Below are 19,080 nucleotides of genomic sequence, written 5' to 3' on the forward strand. Positions count from 1 at the left end.
TGTCATTCACATAGAGGAAAACTAAGACCAGCGTGTGTAAGGAACGTGGGTAGCCCAGGTCACTAATATTGACCACCAGCCTGTGAAGGCCAATGTCTAACACGGAGGGCTTTTCCTCCAAAGTGATGTTTCCTGTCACCGGGTCAATTCGGAACAGCCCCTTGTTGTTACCACTGACGATGGTGTACTTGAGCTCTGCGTTCATGCCCGTATCCCCATCTACGGCAAACACCTCAGCCACCACCGATCCCGGGATGGCCGAGAGAGGCACCAGTTTGAACGATGTGTTGGACTGCGGGGACAGCACAACGGGCACGTTGTCGTTGACGTCAATGACGTTGATGGTCACTTTGGCGGCCGAGGAGCACGGAGGACGGCCGTTATCCACGGCCCTCACGTCAAACGTATACGAGCTCTGCTGCTCGCGGTCAAAAGACACGTTGGATTTGATAACTCCACTGTATGGGTCCAGGATGAAGTTTTCATTGTCGTTGAGGATGGAGAGGGACACCGCTGCATTCTCCCCAGCGTCTGCGTCCGTCACGGTGATCACCCCCACAGTGCTGTACTTGGGCAGGTTCTCTGAGACGAAGAACTGGAAGTGGTTGTGGGTGAATTTGGGGCTGTTGTCGTTCTCATCCAGCACGGTAACGATCACTGCAGCCTGGCTCTGCAGCGGAGGGGTCCCGTTGTCTCGCGCCGTGACGGTGAAGAGAAACCGCTCTTGGTCCTCGCGGTCAAACACCCTGGACGCGGTCAGCTGACCTGTTTTGCGGTCCAGGTCAAAGAAGGATGCATTTGGACCAAGCTGGTAAACAATCTCGGCGTTTTTCCCACTGTCCTCATCAGTGGCACTGATGGTGGTGAGAAATAAGTCCCGTTTGTTATTCTCCTTCACGGTCAGCTCAATAACAGGTTGGCTGAAGATAGGCGGGTTGTCATTCTCGTCCTCTATCCTCACCCTCACCAGGTTTGTTTGATTTAAGCTCGGCTTGCCCGAGTCAGACGCCACAATTTTGAAGTTGTACTCTTTCGTGCCCTCATAGTCCAGCAAAGCAGAGGTCTCTAACAAGTACTGGTTGTCATAGACAGCTTTGAGGTGGAACGGAACATCTTTTTCAATGAAGCAGATGACTTTGCCATTTACGTCTGTATCCTTGTCTGACACGGTAATGAGGGCAATCTTTGTGTTAATAGGGTCTTTCTCTGACAGGCGAACAGTGCCATTGATGGGACTAATGATGTATCGGAGGTCAATGTTCGGGGGGTTGTCATTGACGTCAGTCACATTGATGGTCACTGTAGCCCTGGCTGGACTTGAGCTTCCATCACTCGCCAACACGGATAGCTTATGGATGGCTGTCTCTTCTCGGTCCAGTGGTCTCTGCACTGTTATAAGGCCTGAGGTCGAATTCAGTGCAAAGAGTCGTTTAGTGGCTGGAGACACCTGAGTGCCGAACATATACCTGATCTCAGCATTGGCACCAATATCTGCATCAGTGGCTTGGAGCTGGATCACAGAGGTCCCGATGGGGGAGTTCTCTGGAATATGGACCTCAATTTGACTCTCCTTGAACACTGGCCGGTTGTCATTGACATCAGTTACTGTCACCTGGAGGATGGCTGTGCTTGACTTCTGGGGATTGCCTCCATCCTCCACTTTGATTTTCATGACGTACGTGTCCTTCTGTTCCCTGTCCAGATTCTGCTGCACGATCAGCTGTGGCCACTTCTCCCCCTCGGGCGTCTCCACTATGTCCAGCCCGAAGGCACTCTGGCCGTTCACCAGCTCGTACTTGTGCACGCTGTTAGGTCCGGTGTCGGGGTCCGTGGCGGAAGGGATGGCAAAACGGCTGTTGATCAGCGTGTTCTCCGGAATGGAGATGTTGATCACCGGCGACGGGAACATGGGTGCATTGTCGTTGGTGTCCTTGACAACAATCTTGATCTTGATCAGCCTGAAGTAGTCGTTGGGAAGAATGACCACTTCGATCTCAAACGAGCACTCGCTTTCCTCATAGGACGAGCCAGGGCAGAGCTTCTCGCGGTCTATGCGGTTTGAGGTGGTGAAGATCTCTCCCGTGTTGCTCACTACTCTGAGCAGGGGATTGTCACCTGCTTTCGACACCAACCGGTAGACCAGATTTGCACTGGCTCCAGTGGTCGGATTTGTGTGGGAGATGTTCAAGTCCTTTGGTATGTTTCCAATGAGCACATTCTCTTGCAACTCCTCTCGAATGGGATAGATGAGTTCTTGTGCTATGGCTGGATCCAGCCAAAAGCAGGTTACTAGTGCAGCCAACAGATAAAAATCCTTCAAGTCCATGATGATGATATAATTATGCTTCCAGCCTCTGTGTATTCAAATAGTGATTGCCATGCAATGTGATCAGAGAATTGGTCTGGTGAAACCATGCATTTGCAGCCAAGAAGCAGCCAGGCACGACCCTGTAAATGAACAGTGGTTACAGTTCATTACAAGAGATTCACTTTCAGGCAGTCAGACAAATGTCACTTCAATTTTCCAAATCTAGTCCCACATTAAAGATTATGGCATACTCATTTTGTAAACTTTTAGCAAATAGTTCAGGGTATGATTTTAGTCAAGCTATAATCAATCTCAATACACTTAATTTTTAACACTTTGATTTAACAGTTTAATATGTAGTTAGAAAATCCACGTACATTATATCAAATTTACAATCATAATAATAATAATAACAGCAACAACAACAACAACAATAATAATAATAATAATAATAATAATAATAATAATCTCTTTTGCTGTTATACAGTGCTTGATTTTCTAATTACTGAACGATTATTTTTACAAGGGACATACAAAGGTAAGCTGCCGCATTCACTGTAGCCAGTCAAGTACTTAGCATCATCCTTCAAGACCTTCCACATAATGTGCATAACAAGTATCCTAATGTCTCTAAAGCGCTTGCCCTTGGCAAGTTTATAGCAACGCGCCCTTTTTCTTTAGCATCGTTATGGTAGACTAACATTGATGACTGACTTCTGCAATGATAAGAGAGTAGGCTACGTGAAATCTGTAAATCTGAAAATACAATAAACTCAATTTGGTAATAACAATGCAATTTCGCATGGAAAATAATCTGAATCTCCTCCTCACCTCTTCTCCCGCGGATCTGAGTGTGTGGGATGCCTGCTATCGAATGTTGCGGTCACACAGCATCCTCTCTATACTCGCATGGACAGGAGATGTTCATTAACTCCAATAAAACGATATCCGTGTTGATCATAGCACAGCTCCGGGGGAAGGCTGGTTTAAAAAAAATATCTTTCCCATCGAAATGACAGCAGTTGAGGGAAGGAGAACGGCAGCAGTCAAATGTGACTGACACCGCTTTCACGGATCAGGAAGTCCGTTTTTGTGGACATTTAACTTTCCATTCGAAGAAATGCACCGTTTCATGCGCGGACTGCGGTGGTCGGTGGATGCGCCTCTCCAAATGGAATCAGGTGATCAGCGGCGCACCTTCTACTCCTGAGGACTGATGGGTCCCGTGTAGTTATTCCGCATCAGCACATAGCCCTCCAAAAATAAGCCGCGTACACAGGCGGTAGTTAGCAACCTGTTTAACGCAAACACTGCTCAAGTGGCACAGTTATCCCAGCAAATTGGAGTCAAGTTCAAAATGTTCCTGATGCAATTATCTTCGTTTGAGATTCAAGACGTTTTATTTTACTTATCTCTTTGGCAAGATATGATATCCATACCGTCTTGGCAGATCTTTCGCGTCGCAAAGCGCACCTGATTCAAGGCGACCTGCTTGAACGAGAGATAACCGACAGATAGTCCAACGCAATCGGATGCTGCCACGGGATGGAGTATGGCGCGTACCCTTGCACTCCCCTTCTCAGAACTGAATTTCTTCCACTAACTCCGAGTAAGCCCATAGGGGGTGTGAATTACAACACGTCCACGCCTCAAAGCCACTGATTGGTCTATTCCATCATTACAATCCCGATGCAGAGAGTCAGACGGGTACTATTGGCTGTTGCCAACGTCACTTGAAGCAGGAACAGCTCCTACCGAAACGCGGGGTGATGAGCTGACTGCTGCGGAGAGCTCGAGCCTTCAGTCCACAGCTGCGGTCTCAGCGCCTTTCCCAATTCAGCGCACGGCTCTCTCTCTCGCTCCTTCATATCAGTTGTCTTATTATCTAGTTATGCTTTTGATCAAATAACATTTTTTTTTTTAAAAAAAGGACTCTTAGATCTCTAAAAGAATAGGCTACGGAATCAGACAGAACGCGGTCAATTTCGGCGACGGACAACGTGCCGTTATCAAAGTGATAAGAGCAGTAGGTTAGTTTTGTCTTGGCGGAAAGCATGAGCTTGAATAAATAGCCTATAGTATGTTTTAGCGAATCCAAAATATAGCCTATAGCTTCTCTAGCATTGCCGTTTCCCCCAGCATCTTAACCCATATATGTAGGTTATTCCAGAAAACAAAGCAAGGGCAATGATGTCCACAACTCACTGAAATTGTAGGCTATGTGCAGTCAAAGTTAATGTCAGAACCTGAACAGTATGCTGATAAGTGTTCATTTCAGAATCATCATGCCATCAAAGACATTGATCAAGGCGTTAGTGCATTGGAGACAGTTAATGTGGGAACTGAAGGCAATGCAGAGGGTGAAAGGAACAAAAAAAATAGAAAGACCGGATCAAGACCACGATCCACTACTGTCGCAGACATTATTCCTATGAGAGTGTGTGTATAAAAAACCTCCCACCTGAGCCCACCTGTGAGATAGCCTACTTAAACACCGCTCTCTTTAATCAACAATCTGTTTCCAGACAGTGACTGTTGAAACATTTCAGAAATGTGCGATATTTTGATGGCGCCTGAGTGATAACGGGTGTACAGTCCACTGCCGATGAGCCGCCTTCTCCTAAGTGGCAGGGGTTGCGTGGTCTAAGGGACACGGTGCTTGTGCTGTGGTGAAGAGCACCATCTAGAGGATATTTGGAGGAAATGCGTATTGTGACGAGTGCGAGCCCTGCATCTTTCTTCTAATTCGCCACGGAGACTATTTTTACGTAGATCGTGTGCAGACGACGTGTTATCATACTACGTGTTAAAATGCTCCATACAAAACGCGCTCAATAACCACAGACAATTAATATTTGTTGCCCCTTATGACCTTAGGCGTCTGAAAATCTATAACATTCTATTTAAATTATCAACAAGGCATACGTGAGACAGTGGTTGTTTACCATTCATTACAACGGCAGTATGGAAAGACGAGAGGGATAGATTGGGCTGTGTGCTGATGTTGGTTGTCAGAGGAACAATGATTGGTTGTCTTGTTCTAAAACTCCAAAAGAATGGGAGGAGAACAGGTGTATCTACCACCCATTTAGGCACTTTCCGCTGACAGCAAACCAGTCCATTTTCACACACACACACACACACACACACACACTTTGTGTTTTTGTTTCCCTTTCAGTTGCCTTCCTATAGTCTGTTTACAGTTGAAACTCTTTTGTAAAAGCCAGCCATGAAAGTCAGTCAAGTTTTATCCCACTCTCTCTCAGTCTGAGGTGCTAGCCATATTCTAAGATTTAATTAACAATGGTTGTGGATTAACAATGGAGGTAAACTCAATCAACAAACAATGCACCAACAGGAATGTGCTCAAATTCATTCACTGAATAGGTTGAGCACAGGGTCTTCTCTTCTCACTTGCCTTAGATAATGTAATGTAGATGATGTAATGTAGAATGTGAGGAAGCAGAGGGACGTGTCTTCCTCTCCTATATTGCAAAGAACACCCAGCACAACAGCCTTTAGTTCTGCCACTTCAGTGATTACATTAAACAATTAGTCAGTCTGAGGTATGGCCATATTCTAATGAATTTATGAAGACATTAAAGATGGTTGGGGATTAACAATGGGTGGGTAAATGCATGTATGGTTGCCACTTTGACTGGTAGGATATTGGGAATATTGATAATGTCAGTGGACTGACATAACCTTTTCAGTCGTGCTACTTTAAAATGTCATTGATTTAAAATGGCTTTCGTTTTGGCAAGCGCTCAAGGTCGGTGCAAAGGATAGTTGATCACGAAGGCAAATGATGGACAGCTGGAGGATTCGTCACCTTTTAGTCCATTGTAGCATCGCTCCATCCTCCCCCACCAGCCTATACATCTGTAATTGTGCCTTTTCACAAAGGGCCCTTGACAAGTTTCTCTCATTTTAGCCCTTGCCACTCCGAGTGGCCTTGGAGATGCATTGTTCCAATAGCTCGTCAGAGACATGCTTATCTGAAGTGTCCGTCGTGGTGGAACCTTCGTTACGGAGCTGCATGGGGGAGGCAGAAAATGCAGTGATTTGTGTGTATTTGTGCCTATGTGTGACATTGGATTAAGTGCAGAGCCTTTTATTACTGTAAGGGTTGAAGTACATTGACGTTACTGGTCAAACACACATGCACACACACACACACGCGCACACACACACACACACACACACACACACACACACACACACACACACACACACACACACAGACACACACACACACACACACACACACACACACACACACACACACACACACACACACACACACACACACACACACACACACACACACACACATACACACACACACACACACACACACACACACAGCTCATTTGGGTAGTGTCATCAAAGGCTTTCCTGCTTTTTATTCAAAATGTTTAATCATGATTAAGTCTGTGTGTGTGTGTTTTAAAAAGACACACTAAATAAAATAAACACTAAATCATGACATAATTAAGAGCTAAATATGAGTTAATTATTCCAAATTAATACTATAAGCCAATGCCCTGTGAATGGGAGACACAGAGAGCAAGAGAACAGACAGAAGAGGCAGAAGGGTAGCTGCTAGTGGGGAGAGTGTGTGTATGACACGCGTCGGTCAGACTGGAGCTTGTCCCTGGCTATCTTTGGAAACGATCTGCACTGGCAGGTGATTTGACAGGGTGAGGCAGAGAGAGAGAGTGACACCACACTAGTCTCACTCCCACCAGCCCACACACACACACACAGACACAGACACACACACACATACACACACATACACACACACACAGTACACTAAACCCCTCTCCATCTCCTCTCCTCACTCGTTACCACCTTACTTCATTACAGGGCATTCACCAGTGCAGCGTCTCTGGGGTCGGCCAACGCTAGGCCGCTGCGGTGGTGGAGGCAGGTTGGGGTGGTCTGGGGTGGGCACCATCAGGGTTGGGTGGCAGGTGAACACCTGCTCCAGGTGAAAAGCTCTGTCTGAACACGGCAGTGGGGTTACAGGCCTGTCAGTCACTGTCAATAGCCAGTGTGTCTGTGTGTGTGGTGTGTCTGTCTCTGTGTGTATGTACGGCATGTATGTGTGTGTGTCTGTCTGTCTGTATGTGTGTTTGCGTATTTGTGTGTGTGTGTGTGTGTGTGTGTGTGTGTGTGTGAGAGAGAGAGAGAGAGAGAGAGAGAGAGAGAGAGAGAGGGCACAGATGCACACATAAACCTCCGCAGATAAAAATGAAAATAGCATAAAGTAATTTCCTGTCAATTAAAATTCACTTCCACCCCTTCTGTTTTCAAGCATTGGTATCTGCTCCATCTTTTTCCTTCCTCTCTCCTCAATTTATTTAACAGCAATATCCGAATGAAACTGAATCACATAACATTTTGCTTGGAGACAAATGAATTAGAAATCAAATATCAGTTGCTCTGTGTCTTTATTTATTTATTTACCCAGTCATTTTCTTTTCAGCAGGATTCAACTCCTCCTGTTTCAAGGGGGCTCCAGGTAATGGAGAACAGTGCTGAGAGCCGAAGGGATCATAGAGAAAAATCAGAATAGATGGCTCATTTCAAAGAGAAGACCTTCAAGAGAACAGTGTTTTGGAGATGACTGGCAGGTGAAAGTAGTTTGTAGAAAATTGTACGTGTGTGTGTGTGTGTGTGTGTGTGTGTTTTCCCTGATGACCAAGTCACGGGAGAGGCGAAGTGAAGAAATGTGCTCTAAGAACCATTGAGTGTGTTCGATCGAAGTGTCTTCATTTTAAAATATACATGCTGTTTTACTCCCTGTTCCTTTTCAACTTTCCCCCTTTGATTCTTCCTGTCCTCTCTTGTTACTGCTGTCAAAAAGTTTTTTTTCTGATGCAGTATATCTGTGTATTTGCTTCTATGGAGGATTATGGGATGGGGGTAGAGGGAGGGGGGTTGTAGGCAGTTACAGTGCTACACTGCGTGCCCCAGTAAAATCTCAAGTCCAGGTTCAACTAAATTGCTCACGGAGTACTCGTCACACAGATATCACATATCACTATCAAGATCTGTGCATTAAAGGAAAGATTCGGTGTTAAAACAACATGGGGTCTACCTTGCTTCCTGACCAAACTCTATAGATCCATTTATTAATTTCTACATTTCATAATGTATAGCTTGCTATTTCAATCCCAAGGGGCCTGTGGGACCCCAACACTGCTATTGCACTGTGGTGCCTGTGAACACTGGAACACTGGTCTGCAGGGCCTACCGCACATTTCAAACAGCAAGGGGCCCAGGCCTCAACAATGTAACCACTGAGGGGTCGGGGTGGTCCTGTAGCTCACTCCAAAGTCACCTAGGTGACACGTGGTCAGATTACACTGTGTGCTGGCCCTGCCATTCAGCGTTCTTCCTTAGGAGGCACACCGTGCATGGCCTGAGGCTCGGAAGCCCCCTGGCAGTCTCAAGCTCTAAGGCACTAGCCCTACTGGCCCTGTGCCCAGCCTGTTCCTTAAACAAACCTTTGAATGGAATTTAACATCACCTCTGCATTTTCCTATACAGTATATAATATTGACTATATACTGTACCTTGTACTTGGGGGTTCAAACCCCGGCATCTACCAATGTGGCCTTGCCCTTTAATTTTATTGACATGTGTAAGTCGCTTTGGGTGAAAGTGTCGGCTAAATGAATAAATGCAAGTGTAAACTTTATAACTCATTTGTAAATGTGTTGCAAGCAGGGGCGCAGGAGATATTTTGAAAGTAAGGGGGACCAAATGTGAACACAAACCCATAGTGAGATCAGATTTCCAGATATCGGATCGCCACCTCTGGCCCACTTTCGACCATCGTATTTTAAACTTGCCAGAATATTAAGATAATACCATTGATTGTTTTCAAAATATTTTTTGATTAAAATTGTCAAAACTGTGAGATGAGCACAACGCCAGATCTGCCCTTAGACCAGCTTCTTGCTATGTGCAATTCTACTTTTATTTAAATGTTTTTAGATGTATTTTACACTACTTGGGCCAATGGTAGAATACTCTAAAAGCAACATGATGTTGATATTTTATGAAGCCATGAATGAATCATCATGCCTATGATCCAAACATAGTCTACATGATCAAATAGCCTAGTTAGGCCTACAGTACCTAAATTGTCTGGTATAAACCAAATCAACTCTCCACTATGTGTCTGCAGTTAATATTTGTGCAATGTTAGAACATGTTGGCTTAACAAGTTATCAGTCCAGAACACACAGAAAATTGCAACAGAAAGTTGCCTTTATAATCAACTACTATTTGTTCCAACAGCATTTAAACAAAGCATTTATAAAATTGAAAAAAATATATATATTACATAAGAAGTAAAATAAAATACTTTTACTGTAGTAACTGTACCACATTATCCCAAGCTTCAAAGAGCTCCCCATGTCTGTGACAGCCAGGCGTGACACAAAATTCTCAGCTTGTTTATACCCCACACTGAACGCGTAAGAAAGGCCCATCACTCTGGGGTGTGGTAGCCAACTCTCTGGGATTTATGCACCAAGGTAACTGAAGTATCCAATTTGTGTCTTGAAATTATGTTTGAAATAAATGTCTTAGAACAAAAACTTTGGGTAGGCCTATATACTTGTATTTTATAGTTAGGCTAGTGAAAACGAGTTGATCAGTAGACTAGTTGAGTTTGTTATCAATAAACATAACAGCTAATGTCATGTTGAGCAGGAGCTACCATAAATCCTCAAATTATGCCCGGGATTGATTCTATTTATAGCCGGACAAATAAAGGCAGGTTCCCATATTTGCCTATACCATACCAACAATTTCCATCAGTTCACCAGCGCTAGAAGACATTGCTTCGATTTAAGTCAATGAAATAACACCTCTTCTTAATATTTTATTATATTGTTGGTTGGATTAATAAAGTCGTTTTTCTTACCATGGGTCTCCAACACACATTCTCAAGCTCATTGTCTTGCCGCCCCTTCGAAGCTAATTGACAGAGGCTGAAGCCTACTACATTTTAACCAATTGTTAGTGACTCAAGGCATTCCAGCCTACGAATTTAATAAAAAGTAGCCTACTAAATCATGCATAACTAGATGTACCGCATAGCGTAATAAAAATATGACCGCCACCAGTCCTGTACATCCGTTCCTTGAAAATAAATCACACTTCAATTTGTCTCCATATTTTACTCCATCCCCACTCTTGAAACTTTTGTGTATGCTTGTTTGGCATGCCTGAGGTGTGTGTGTGGCTGCACAGAAAGTACCCTACTGGTGCTGAAAAGGTGAATAGATTGTAGAATAGCCAAAGAAGATGTAGAATTGTTATAAAACCTTTAAAATCTCTAAACAATCACAAGTAGGGCAGTTCATCACAGTTCATCCATTGCAACTGGATTGATGAAAGGTCACTTACACCTGTAGGCTACATTGTATTTGGGAAAAGCAAAAGGTATCAGCATAATGTTATTTATTTATTTATTTTTATGTATTTATAAACAAAAACATCTCTGTCAGTTCCATGCCGCTTTCAACAGCTATCAAAAACAAAGGTCATTTTGGATGGATGGATTTTTGTGAATGTTTCTTCTTCTACATAAGATTTTAGTCATCTTTAGTTCATGTAATACTTTTATTGTCAATGCACAAATTAAGTAACAGTAGTCTGAAACGTTATTGTTAATGCACAAATTAAGTAACAGTAGCCTAGTCTGAAACGAAAATGCTGTTTTACATCTAACCAGTGGTGCAAATAACTGACATGTCCAAATGGGCCTTGATGAAATGCGCCGCTAGACTGTTCATACACATTTTAACGGGCCAAAGTTGAAAAGCTTTTGTCCTTATTGTTAGTGCAAATATAGGCTGATTCATGTTCCCTTTGCATTGTTTAACTGAGGTCCATGGCTAGTCTGGCTTTCATCAGACCAAGCTCAATCTTTTAAGAAATCAAAAAAATAAATAGCGGCAGATCAGGCTGGGTTCACCCAGCCTAGTCCATAGGCACCGATATTGTTTAATTTTCCCGATTGAGATATACACGCCTGGCTATTCTAAATGCAAAATGCATCAGGGAGTTATGACAAAACGGTAACTAACAAACTAGATCCTAATAGAAAGTTGTTAGCTTCCCCTAAGCTACAGGTAGGATTATAAGGTAGGCCTATTGACAACATAAATTGTCAATAGGCTATGCTGGCTAATACAAATAAAATCTCCTTTGAAACCAATGGCTTACCTTACAGTATCGCCGGACTTAAACTGTCATATCGCGGGCTTAAAAGTTGTAATAACATTCACGCAGCTCCATGAGTCAAGGAAAGCGCCAATGAAGTAGCCACTTCTAAATGGGACCCACTACACAGTAGCTTAAGGTGTTTTGCTAAAGCAGCCATAATGAAATGAAGGTGTCATTGTTTGGATACTTCACACACACGCTTTTAATTTCACAGACTACAACTACCAAGCTGTAATCAAAGCACATCGATTCCCCTCTCACACCCTGCACGCACTTAAAACTAAATAAACAGGCGTCTCAGTCTCACGCATGTATAGGCAAAACTGTATCAGACCGGTGTAACGTTGGTAAATCTTCCATTGCACAGAATGATTTTGTAGCACGTGCAATAAATGACAGTCGAAAAGATACAAACAGTGCTGCTATCAATTTTGTTGGTATAACCGCATTTATAGTTTTCTACAAATGCAATCAATCAAATGCCTCCATCACTCAACCAACGCTAACGGTAACATTACCTAGGTCCTTATTGATATTACAAGATTAACGTATCCTGCAGTAAAACCAAGCATGTCCGAAACATCCTTAGATTTATTTCGCTTCAAGAAGAAATGGGAATTACACTTCATGTGAACATCGTCCTATCCTTATTAGATGTTCGCTATGTAAATTACAGTCCTTGTATGAAGCGTCCATTGTTTTTCCAACCCACTTTTAACTTCCAACAAAATTACGCCTCACTGCAACGATGCGCCATCTAGTGGACAAACGACTACTTCTCGCCAATACTGAAAATGCAGCCATGATGATGATGATGAATATTTATTTTGGCTCTCTTTAATCCTACTGATTTTCATTTTTTACCGGGGCAAATCACAAATGAGTGATTATGAGCCAGGTTGATGTGGGCCCTTGAGACCAACATACCATAAAGATTCACAGAGAACTGTGTCTGCCCTACCCTCCTTTCGGGGTCCAGTCCAGCTGGGGGCTGCAGATGAAAACGAAAATGACGGTTCCATGCTATCCATGTGGGGGGGTACATGCTCACCAAGTTTTGTACCCCGGTCTTTCAGTGTCCCGAATCCTTTGTTGGTGTACGCCACTAAATGTACACATAAATTATTTTATTGTAAGGCCCTCCATGAACGAAAGTACACAAAACTTGGCATGCATTCAGAGGGTGTCATAATGATCCTACTCTTTTTAATTTCGTGCAGTTTTGACCTTGTCAGCCAGAGATATTGAGATGAAAACACCTCATTTTTTTTTTGCTTTTTAATTTTTAACTAGGTGGCGCTATACATGAAATAAGTGGCAATGGGATGGGTTGACATGCCCCCTAAGACCAACATACAAAAAAGGTGGACCTCCTAGGCCCTACGGTTCTCGAGATATTCACAGAAAACTGTCTCCGCCACCTACAGGCCAGTTGGTGTATAGTAACATAAATTAATTTATTGTGTGGCCCCCCATGAACGGAATTCCACAAAACTTGGCGTGCATACATAGGGTGTCATAATGATCCTACACTTCCAATTTTGTGCAGTTTTGACTATGTTAGGTCACAGATACCTTCAATTACACCACCTCATTTTTTTACTTTTTGTGTTTAACTAGGTGGCGCTATACATGAAATGAGTGGTTATGGAATGGGTTGACATGGCCCCTTGAGATCAACATACAAAAAAAATGGTCCTCCTAAACCCTACGGTTTTCGAGATATTCACAGAAAACTGTGTTCTGCCCTACCCTCCTTCGGGGTCCAATTCAGCGGAGGGGCTACAGATCAAAAACGAAAAAACGATGGTTCCATGCTATCCATGTGGGTTACATGTCCACCAAGTTTCGTGTACCCCGGTCTTTCAGTGTCCCGGAATCATTGACGGAAATATGGGCATGCTAAAAAAAAAAAAAAAAAATCTGATTAAACCTATATGACCGCCCGGCTTAAGCAAAGCGGCGGTCATAATAATAGCAATCAAAGTCTGAAGTGACATCACAGAGGCTAGCTACTAGCAGAGCCCGCTTATGGAGAGCCAGATCACTCCCTATTAACTCCATTGTACCTGCAATCTGTTGCAGTTCCGCTAGGTGATCACGAATAAGTGCAAAACAATGGGGGGGTATGGAGCTAGACGGCTAAATTTGTCTCTTTCACCTGGTTGTCGTTGAGAAATTGAAGATTTGATTGTGGTTTCTGCAAGCTCAATATGGATTATAGGTCAAAAGTTTAATGAACGAGTAGTCATGTCCTTTCGATTTCTTACAGGTTGGGTCGTTGTTGCCCACAACACACTAGCTTTCTGCTAATGAATGGCGTCATTGACACATTTGAAAGGCTTTTTAGAACAAATAAGTGACTCAAAAAATATAATACTCAGCGGTTTGTATTTTCTCTGCCCCTTCTTTTGACTGCAACATTCGAATTTCTGGGCAAAAAATTATATCCCGAGAAAAGTGGATTTGAGGGGTACAGCTCCATAGGCCTCCATTCATTCTGCACTTATTAGTGAGTGCCCTCATGTGGAACCAGAAAAAGAACTGCAACCAGTTCAGAAACCGGAAGTTTCCCGAGAGTGACGGTTCTCCCCTTATTAGACATTCTCTGCTACTAGTGTTTCTTACTGCAGCTTCTTCTGCTGTTCAGGAGAATATTGCAACTAGTGTCGCGACCACCACACGCGAGTATAAATGGTTACGGCGCTTCTGTGACGTCACATTGTCGCGCTACTGGTCGGGTGCGTTGAGTATGTGGGACGTTTAAGGCATGCGGAGAAAACTGATGATTGGAGATTGGTTCAGATCAATGATGTCATCGGGGATGGACTTCCCATTGGTTAACGTTGAGTGAACTGAAAGAGAGTAACAGAATAAGAGCAAAAACATAAGAAACAACTGAAGCTGAGGATCTCATAGACAGCCCCCATGGTGATGCACTGAAGGATAGAGGAGCTAAGAAAACACTCTCAAAGACTCTTAAAATCGGTATTCACAGATGTACTCAGCTGAGAAAACTGCCATCCGTGACATCAGAGACCGATCAGACGAAACAATGTCATCATTATTAAAACAGCACAAGGGAAGTGAAACATTCGGAGTGAATCCGCACTGTTGTGATCAGACCACATCCATTTGCTTCTCCATCTGTCTCCCTCTCCCTCTCCTCCAAATCTGCCCCAAGCTATGTTGTTTCAACATGGTGGAGACATCTCAGAGTGATCCGGACAGAGATGTGAGGCAATGTTACACTTTCTCTTTGATTGGCAGCTCCTAATGAATTTTGCCAAAGAATAGGAGAAAAAAAGGGCTGTAAATGTGTTGCAATCCTCTTCCACTGTGAGTCCCAGGGGATGTGAAAGATTTCCTACACAACATTGTGAAGTGACGTGCTCCTATTTTTCTGTTTCTGATCCATTGAGAGCTTCCTCTCTAATTAACAATTGAAAGGCGCCTGTCAGAGAATTTAATATGAAACCATATGTAGACAGTCTTGGACTCCAGAGAGCCAGACAGAGAGAGAGAGAATTGTGAGTACAGAGATGTATCATAATGAAACTGAATAACTAAATAACAGACATGGTTTCTAAAGTTGAAACTGCAGCATAGAGATCAACTTTACTTGATCAAGAGTAATATTTTTAAGATGAATTGTTCAAAGGGCAAATTCAGTCAGGAATCTGGACATGATGTTGTTTATTTCCTTCTTGCTGGGCCACTGCCTCCCCAACATCACCCCTTGCTTTAGGCTCATTTCTTGTCTGTTGGTTGCAGCAGCAGTGACAACATATTTCTCCTTACTCAGCTTCTTGAAAGAGATCTGCTGCTTGGGACCAAATGTATTGTCACAACCAATTCTGAATGTAAATGCATGCAATAAAGGGCACATGTTGTGGTTAGAAACCATACCTCCCTATTGGCAGGATGGCAATGCACACTACGCAGCGGCTTTGCTCTCCTCTGAATGGTGCCATATTTGTTCATATTGTGTGTGGATATGCAGTGCATATGTACTGCTTGTGTTGAATCTGTTTAACGATTCCATTTGTTCTGTCTTGTGTGACTATGTGCCGCTTAGGGAGATGCTCTAAATGTGTTCTTCAGTGACGGTAAAGCCACTCTATTCTATTCTATTCTATTCTATTCTATTTGCTGTTGTGAAGTTAATAGAAAACATAACCATCTTTCGTCATAGTTTAGTTAACCCTTAACCTTTCATTAAATGGTTTAAATGAAGTTGAAGCTATTAGGGTTATTCCATTAAAACAATCCAAGGCCAGTGTAATTCCAGAGTAGAAACAACCTGCTATTTTATGCAGTGAAATTTTGATGTTCTTTTGAGCAGTGCATTATCACTGAATGGGCTAAAGCCACTAAGCTATTTATGAGAACATCACATTCTTTTCTTTTTTTTACTTCTAATTTTGTAGTAACTGGAGAATTTGGTTGTTTAGAAGGAACTTCACTGAATTAACTGGCCAACTGTAGCTTCACTACCTAATCTAATTATTCCTCTTGTGGGTACAGTTGACAGCTTGTTGAGCAACATTTTTACTCAAATTAAATGTCATAACTCACTATAGTGTCTGTGTCAATCGATCACATTTTCTTGCAGATATGATTACCTATTGAGAAATATTTGCTAAGTTCTGGAATAAAATCTTCCTGCAGAATAATAATGCACCCATATGACAAGGATCTCATGGCAGCGGAGACAGTTAGGTGCACATTTTAAATTGTGCCTTTCAAATAGTTTGCCAGAATCATCAGCCAAGAGAACATAGCATTTCAACCAGGGAATTTGTTCCCTTGTAATGTGTGTGTGTGCATTTTTGTGAACATGTCTGTGTGTGTGTGTGTGTGTGTGTGTGGTGTGTGTGTGTGTGTGTGTGTGTGTGTGTGTGTGTGTGTGGGTGAGGCACAGCAAGTTATAGAGGGACCTCTGGTAACAATAATTATTTTTTCAATCTAATGGAATTTTGCTCTTGCCCTGCCCTGTCAGTGGCAGCGTTGTGGCCTGTGGGAACAAATGCATAGATATTAATTATAACTTTGCCGTGCACCAATTGAAATCAGACAGAATTAGAGAAATAATATTTTTTATACCCAAGGAGAAAATGTCATCACACAAAGGATTTCCAGACAAAACTCTTTTCCCCCACACCTCTCCTCTCTCTCTCTCTTTCTCTCTCTCTCCCTCTCTCTCTCAGTGACATTTGTTAATACCAAAGCATGTTTCACATTTTTACTTCTACCTAATCTGCTATGTATGGAACAAATTTGCACACCTGCCAGAGTGGGATTGTGATAAGGTCCTGATTATAGGGAGGGGGAAGGAGAGGAGGAATGAGTCATGTGCAGCAGCAGGCACTGATTGAGTTGGGTCCAGGTGTGCCGAGTGTCTTGCGCTCACAGGCTTCACTTTGCTCACAGGGAGTGGACCAGGTGTCCACAAAAAACATGCATACATCCACACGGCTCTCTATTCTCTCTCTCTCCATCTCTATTCCTCTCTCTCACACATGTACACACACACACACACACACACACACACACACACACACACACACACACACACACCCACACACATACAAACACACACACACAAACATCATTAGGCAACCAGACTGAGGAGCAGAACAGTGATTCAGAAGAAATGATTAGTACTGTAAAGCTCTGTAAGAATGCCACTATTTACAGCTGTTCCATTCAATCAATGTTCTTTTTTCAATTCAATTGTTTGAAGAAAAAAAGAAAGAAAGAAAGAAAGAAAGAAAGAAAGATAAACAGGGGAAATGATGTGTGCAATATTCATGATCTTGAACTGTTTTATTCCTGTACTGTGGATTTATGATGAATCTCATATCAAATCTGGAATGCACCTGCCCTATGCGTTCACACTGTCAGGACACATGTGTGGCAACAGCACCATACGTGCAGAGGTCGTCAGGGTCATTCCTTTCGCACACATTCTACATCTAGATCCAGCCATGTCATTCACCCATAGAGGCCGACTAGAATGATTGGCATCGGGGTAACTCTTTAAGGCTTTCACACTTACTATAAAAGTGCCCTGGATGGAATCATTGGCAAAGATATGAGAGCACAAGGTATACAGGCAGGGAATTAGATTGAGCCGAGGACCAGGACACATTGGATAGGGGACAAAGAGGACGGGGCAAAAGAGTCTCACAATCACACGGGTCCATAAAACGACACGTGGACATGTTTTACTGCGGTGCTCCTGTTTACTTCTGATCGTGCCACAGAGGAAGTGAAGTTGGGACTTTTAAACCTGTGCCCAGCCTCTAAATTGCATAGGCTGGGCACAGGTTTTAAAAGTCCCATCGGCTGAAGTGTTTGACAGACAGTGTATGGATTGTTCTGCTTTGAGAAGAATAATAAAAATAATAATATCAATAATAAAAAAAAAAACATGTTGGAGGTAATTGAGTTTGTTTGGCAAGTGTGCATGTTTATGTTGTTTGTCAAAGTCAGCGCAAGGTCAGTCACTCATACTGCAAAGCTTGTTCCTCGCGTATGACAGGATATCTTTTTGCCCTCTGCATCCTCCTGAGGTCTTTCTCGGCAGTGACATAGCAGACGTTAATAGTCTATTGAGCTGGTTGATTGACACTCCATGCGATCAATGGAGATATCCTTCACCCTTCTACCCTCTTACACCGTCCTCCGTCCTGTAAACATATAGACACGCACATGCATCCACCCACACAGACACACAGACAGACACACACACACCCACACACACACCACACAAATTCAATTCTGTTTTATTTGTGTAGCTATATAACACATTGTCACTAAGCTGCTTTGCAGTGGAGTGAACCTCCAAAGTACAAGCCTGAAGCCGCTTGTTGACTTGCTCTTTGACTCTTTCTCCCAAAGAGAGAGTCACTCTGACTCTCTCTCACGCATTCTTTACATTCTCTGCCCCACTTCTATCAATGTCCCTGCACCTCTGTTATTCATTCCTATTTATTTGTTTCTCTCTCTCTCTCTCTTTCTCTCTCTGTCTCCCTCCCTCTCTACCTCCCTCCCTACCATTCTCAATCTCACTCCAATAGACTGTCTCAATCCACATATCATGTTCAGTAGACATTCAGGTAAAGGTCAGTTGTTCCCTGGCTGTTTGCAGAGGTGCTGCAGAGAGAGATGTCAGCACGGTTGCAGGACAGGACTAGAGGAGCAGAGTGGTGCTATGTAGTCACAGATAAGCCTGAGAATAGGGGAGAGAGAGGAGGAGGGGGAGGAAGAGAAAGAAAGCAAGTGAAGGAATTAAGTGAAAAAAGGAGAAATAGTGCAAGTGTATTTACACTTGTGCATATTGCCAATAACAGGCAAACACTTTCCTGCAGCTAGCTTAAGGAGTTACTGAACCAGGAATTTAGGTGCTGTATTTCTTATGTTTTGCTTCACACTTCATGCGAAAGGAAGATCCTCTACCTCTCGCCTTCTGCAACAACCCCCATCAAATAAATAAATAAAACATTAGACTA

The 19,080-nt window shown here is 43.1% G+C and overlaps 1 protein-coding gene across 4 annotated transcripts in view; it reads right to left on the reverse strand.

Annotated features, from left to right (window-relative positions):
• The window catches only part of LOC125288358 (protocadherin-9), a 235,483-nt gene extending 231,595 nt beyond the window's left edge, over window positions 1-3,888 (reverse strand). For all 4 annotated transcript variants that reach the window (XM_048234659.1, XM_048234657.1, XM_048234658.1 and 1 more), the window contains exons 1-2: window positions 3,140-3,888; window positions 1-2,448 (exon numbers count right to left, since the gene is read on the reverse strand). The exon at window positions 1-2,448 is cut by the window's left edge and continues 707 nt beyond it. In XM_048234659.1, the coding sequence (XP_048090616.1) occupies window positions 1-2,326 (2,326 nt within the window). In that variant the 5' untranslated portion in view covers window positions 2,327-2,448; window positions 3,140-3,888. The remainder of the gene's footprint in view (window positions 2,449-3,139) is intronic.
• Between the last annotated feature and the right edge of the window lie 15,192 nt (window positions 3,889-19,080).

Source organism: Alosa alosa, chromosome 23, assembly GCF_017589495.1.
Source record: "Alosa alosa isolate M-15738 ecotype Scorff River chromosome 23, AALO_Geno_1.1, whole genome shotgun sequence".
NCBI lineage: Eukaryota > Metazoa > Chordata > Actinopteri > Clupeiformes > Clupeidae > Alosa > Alosa alosa.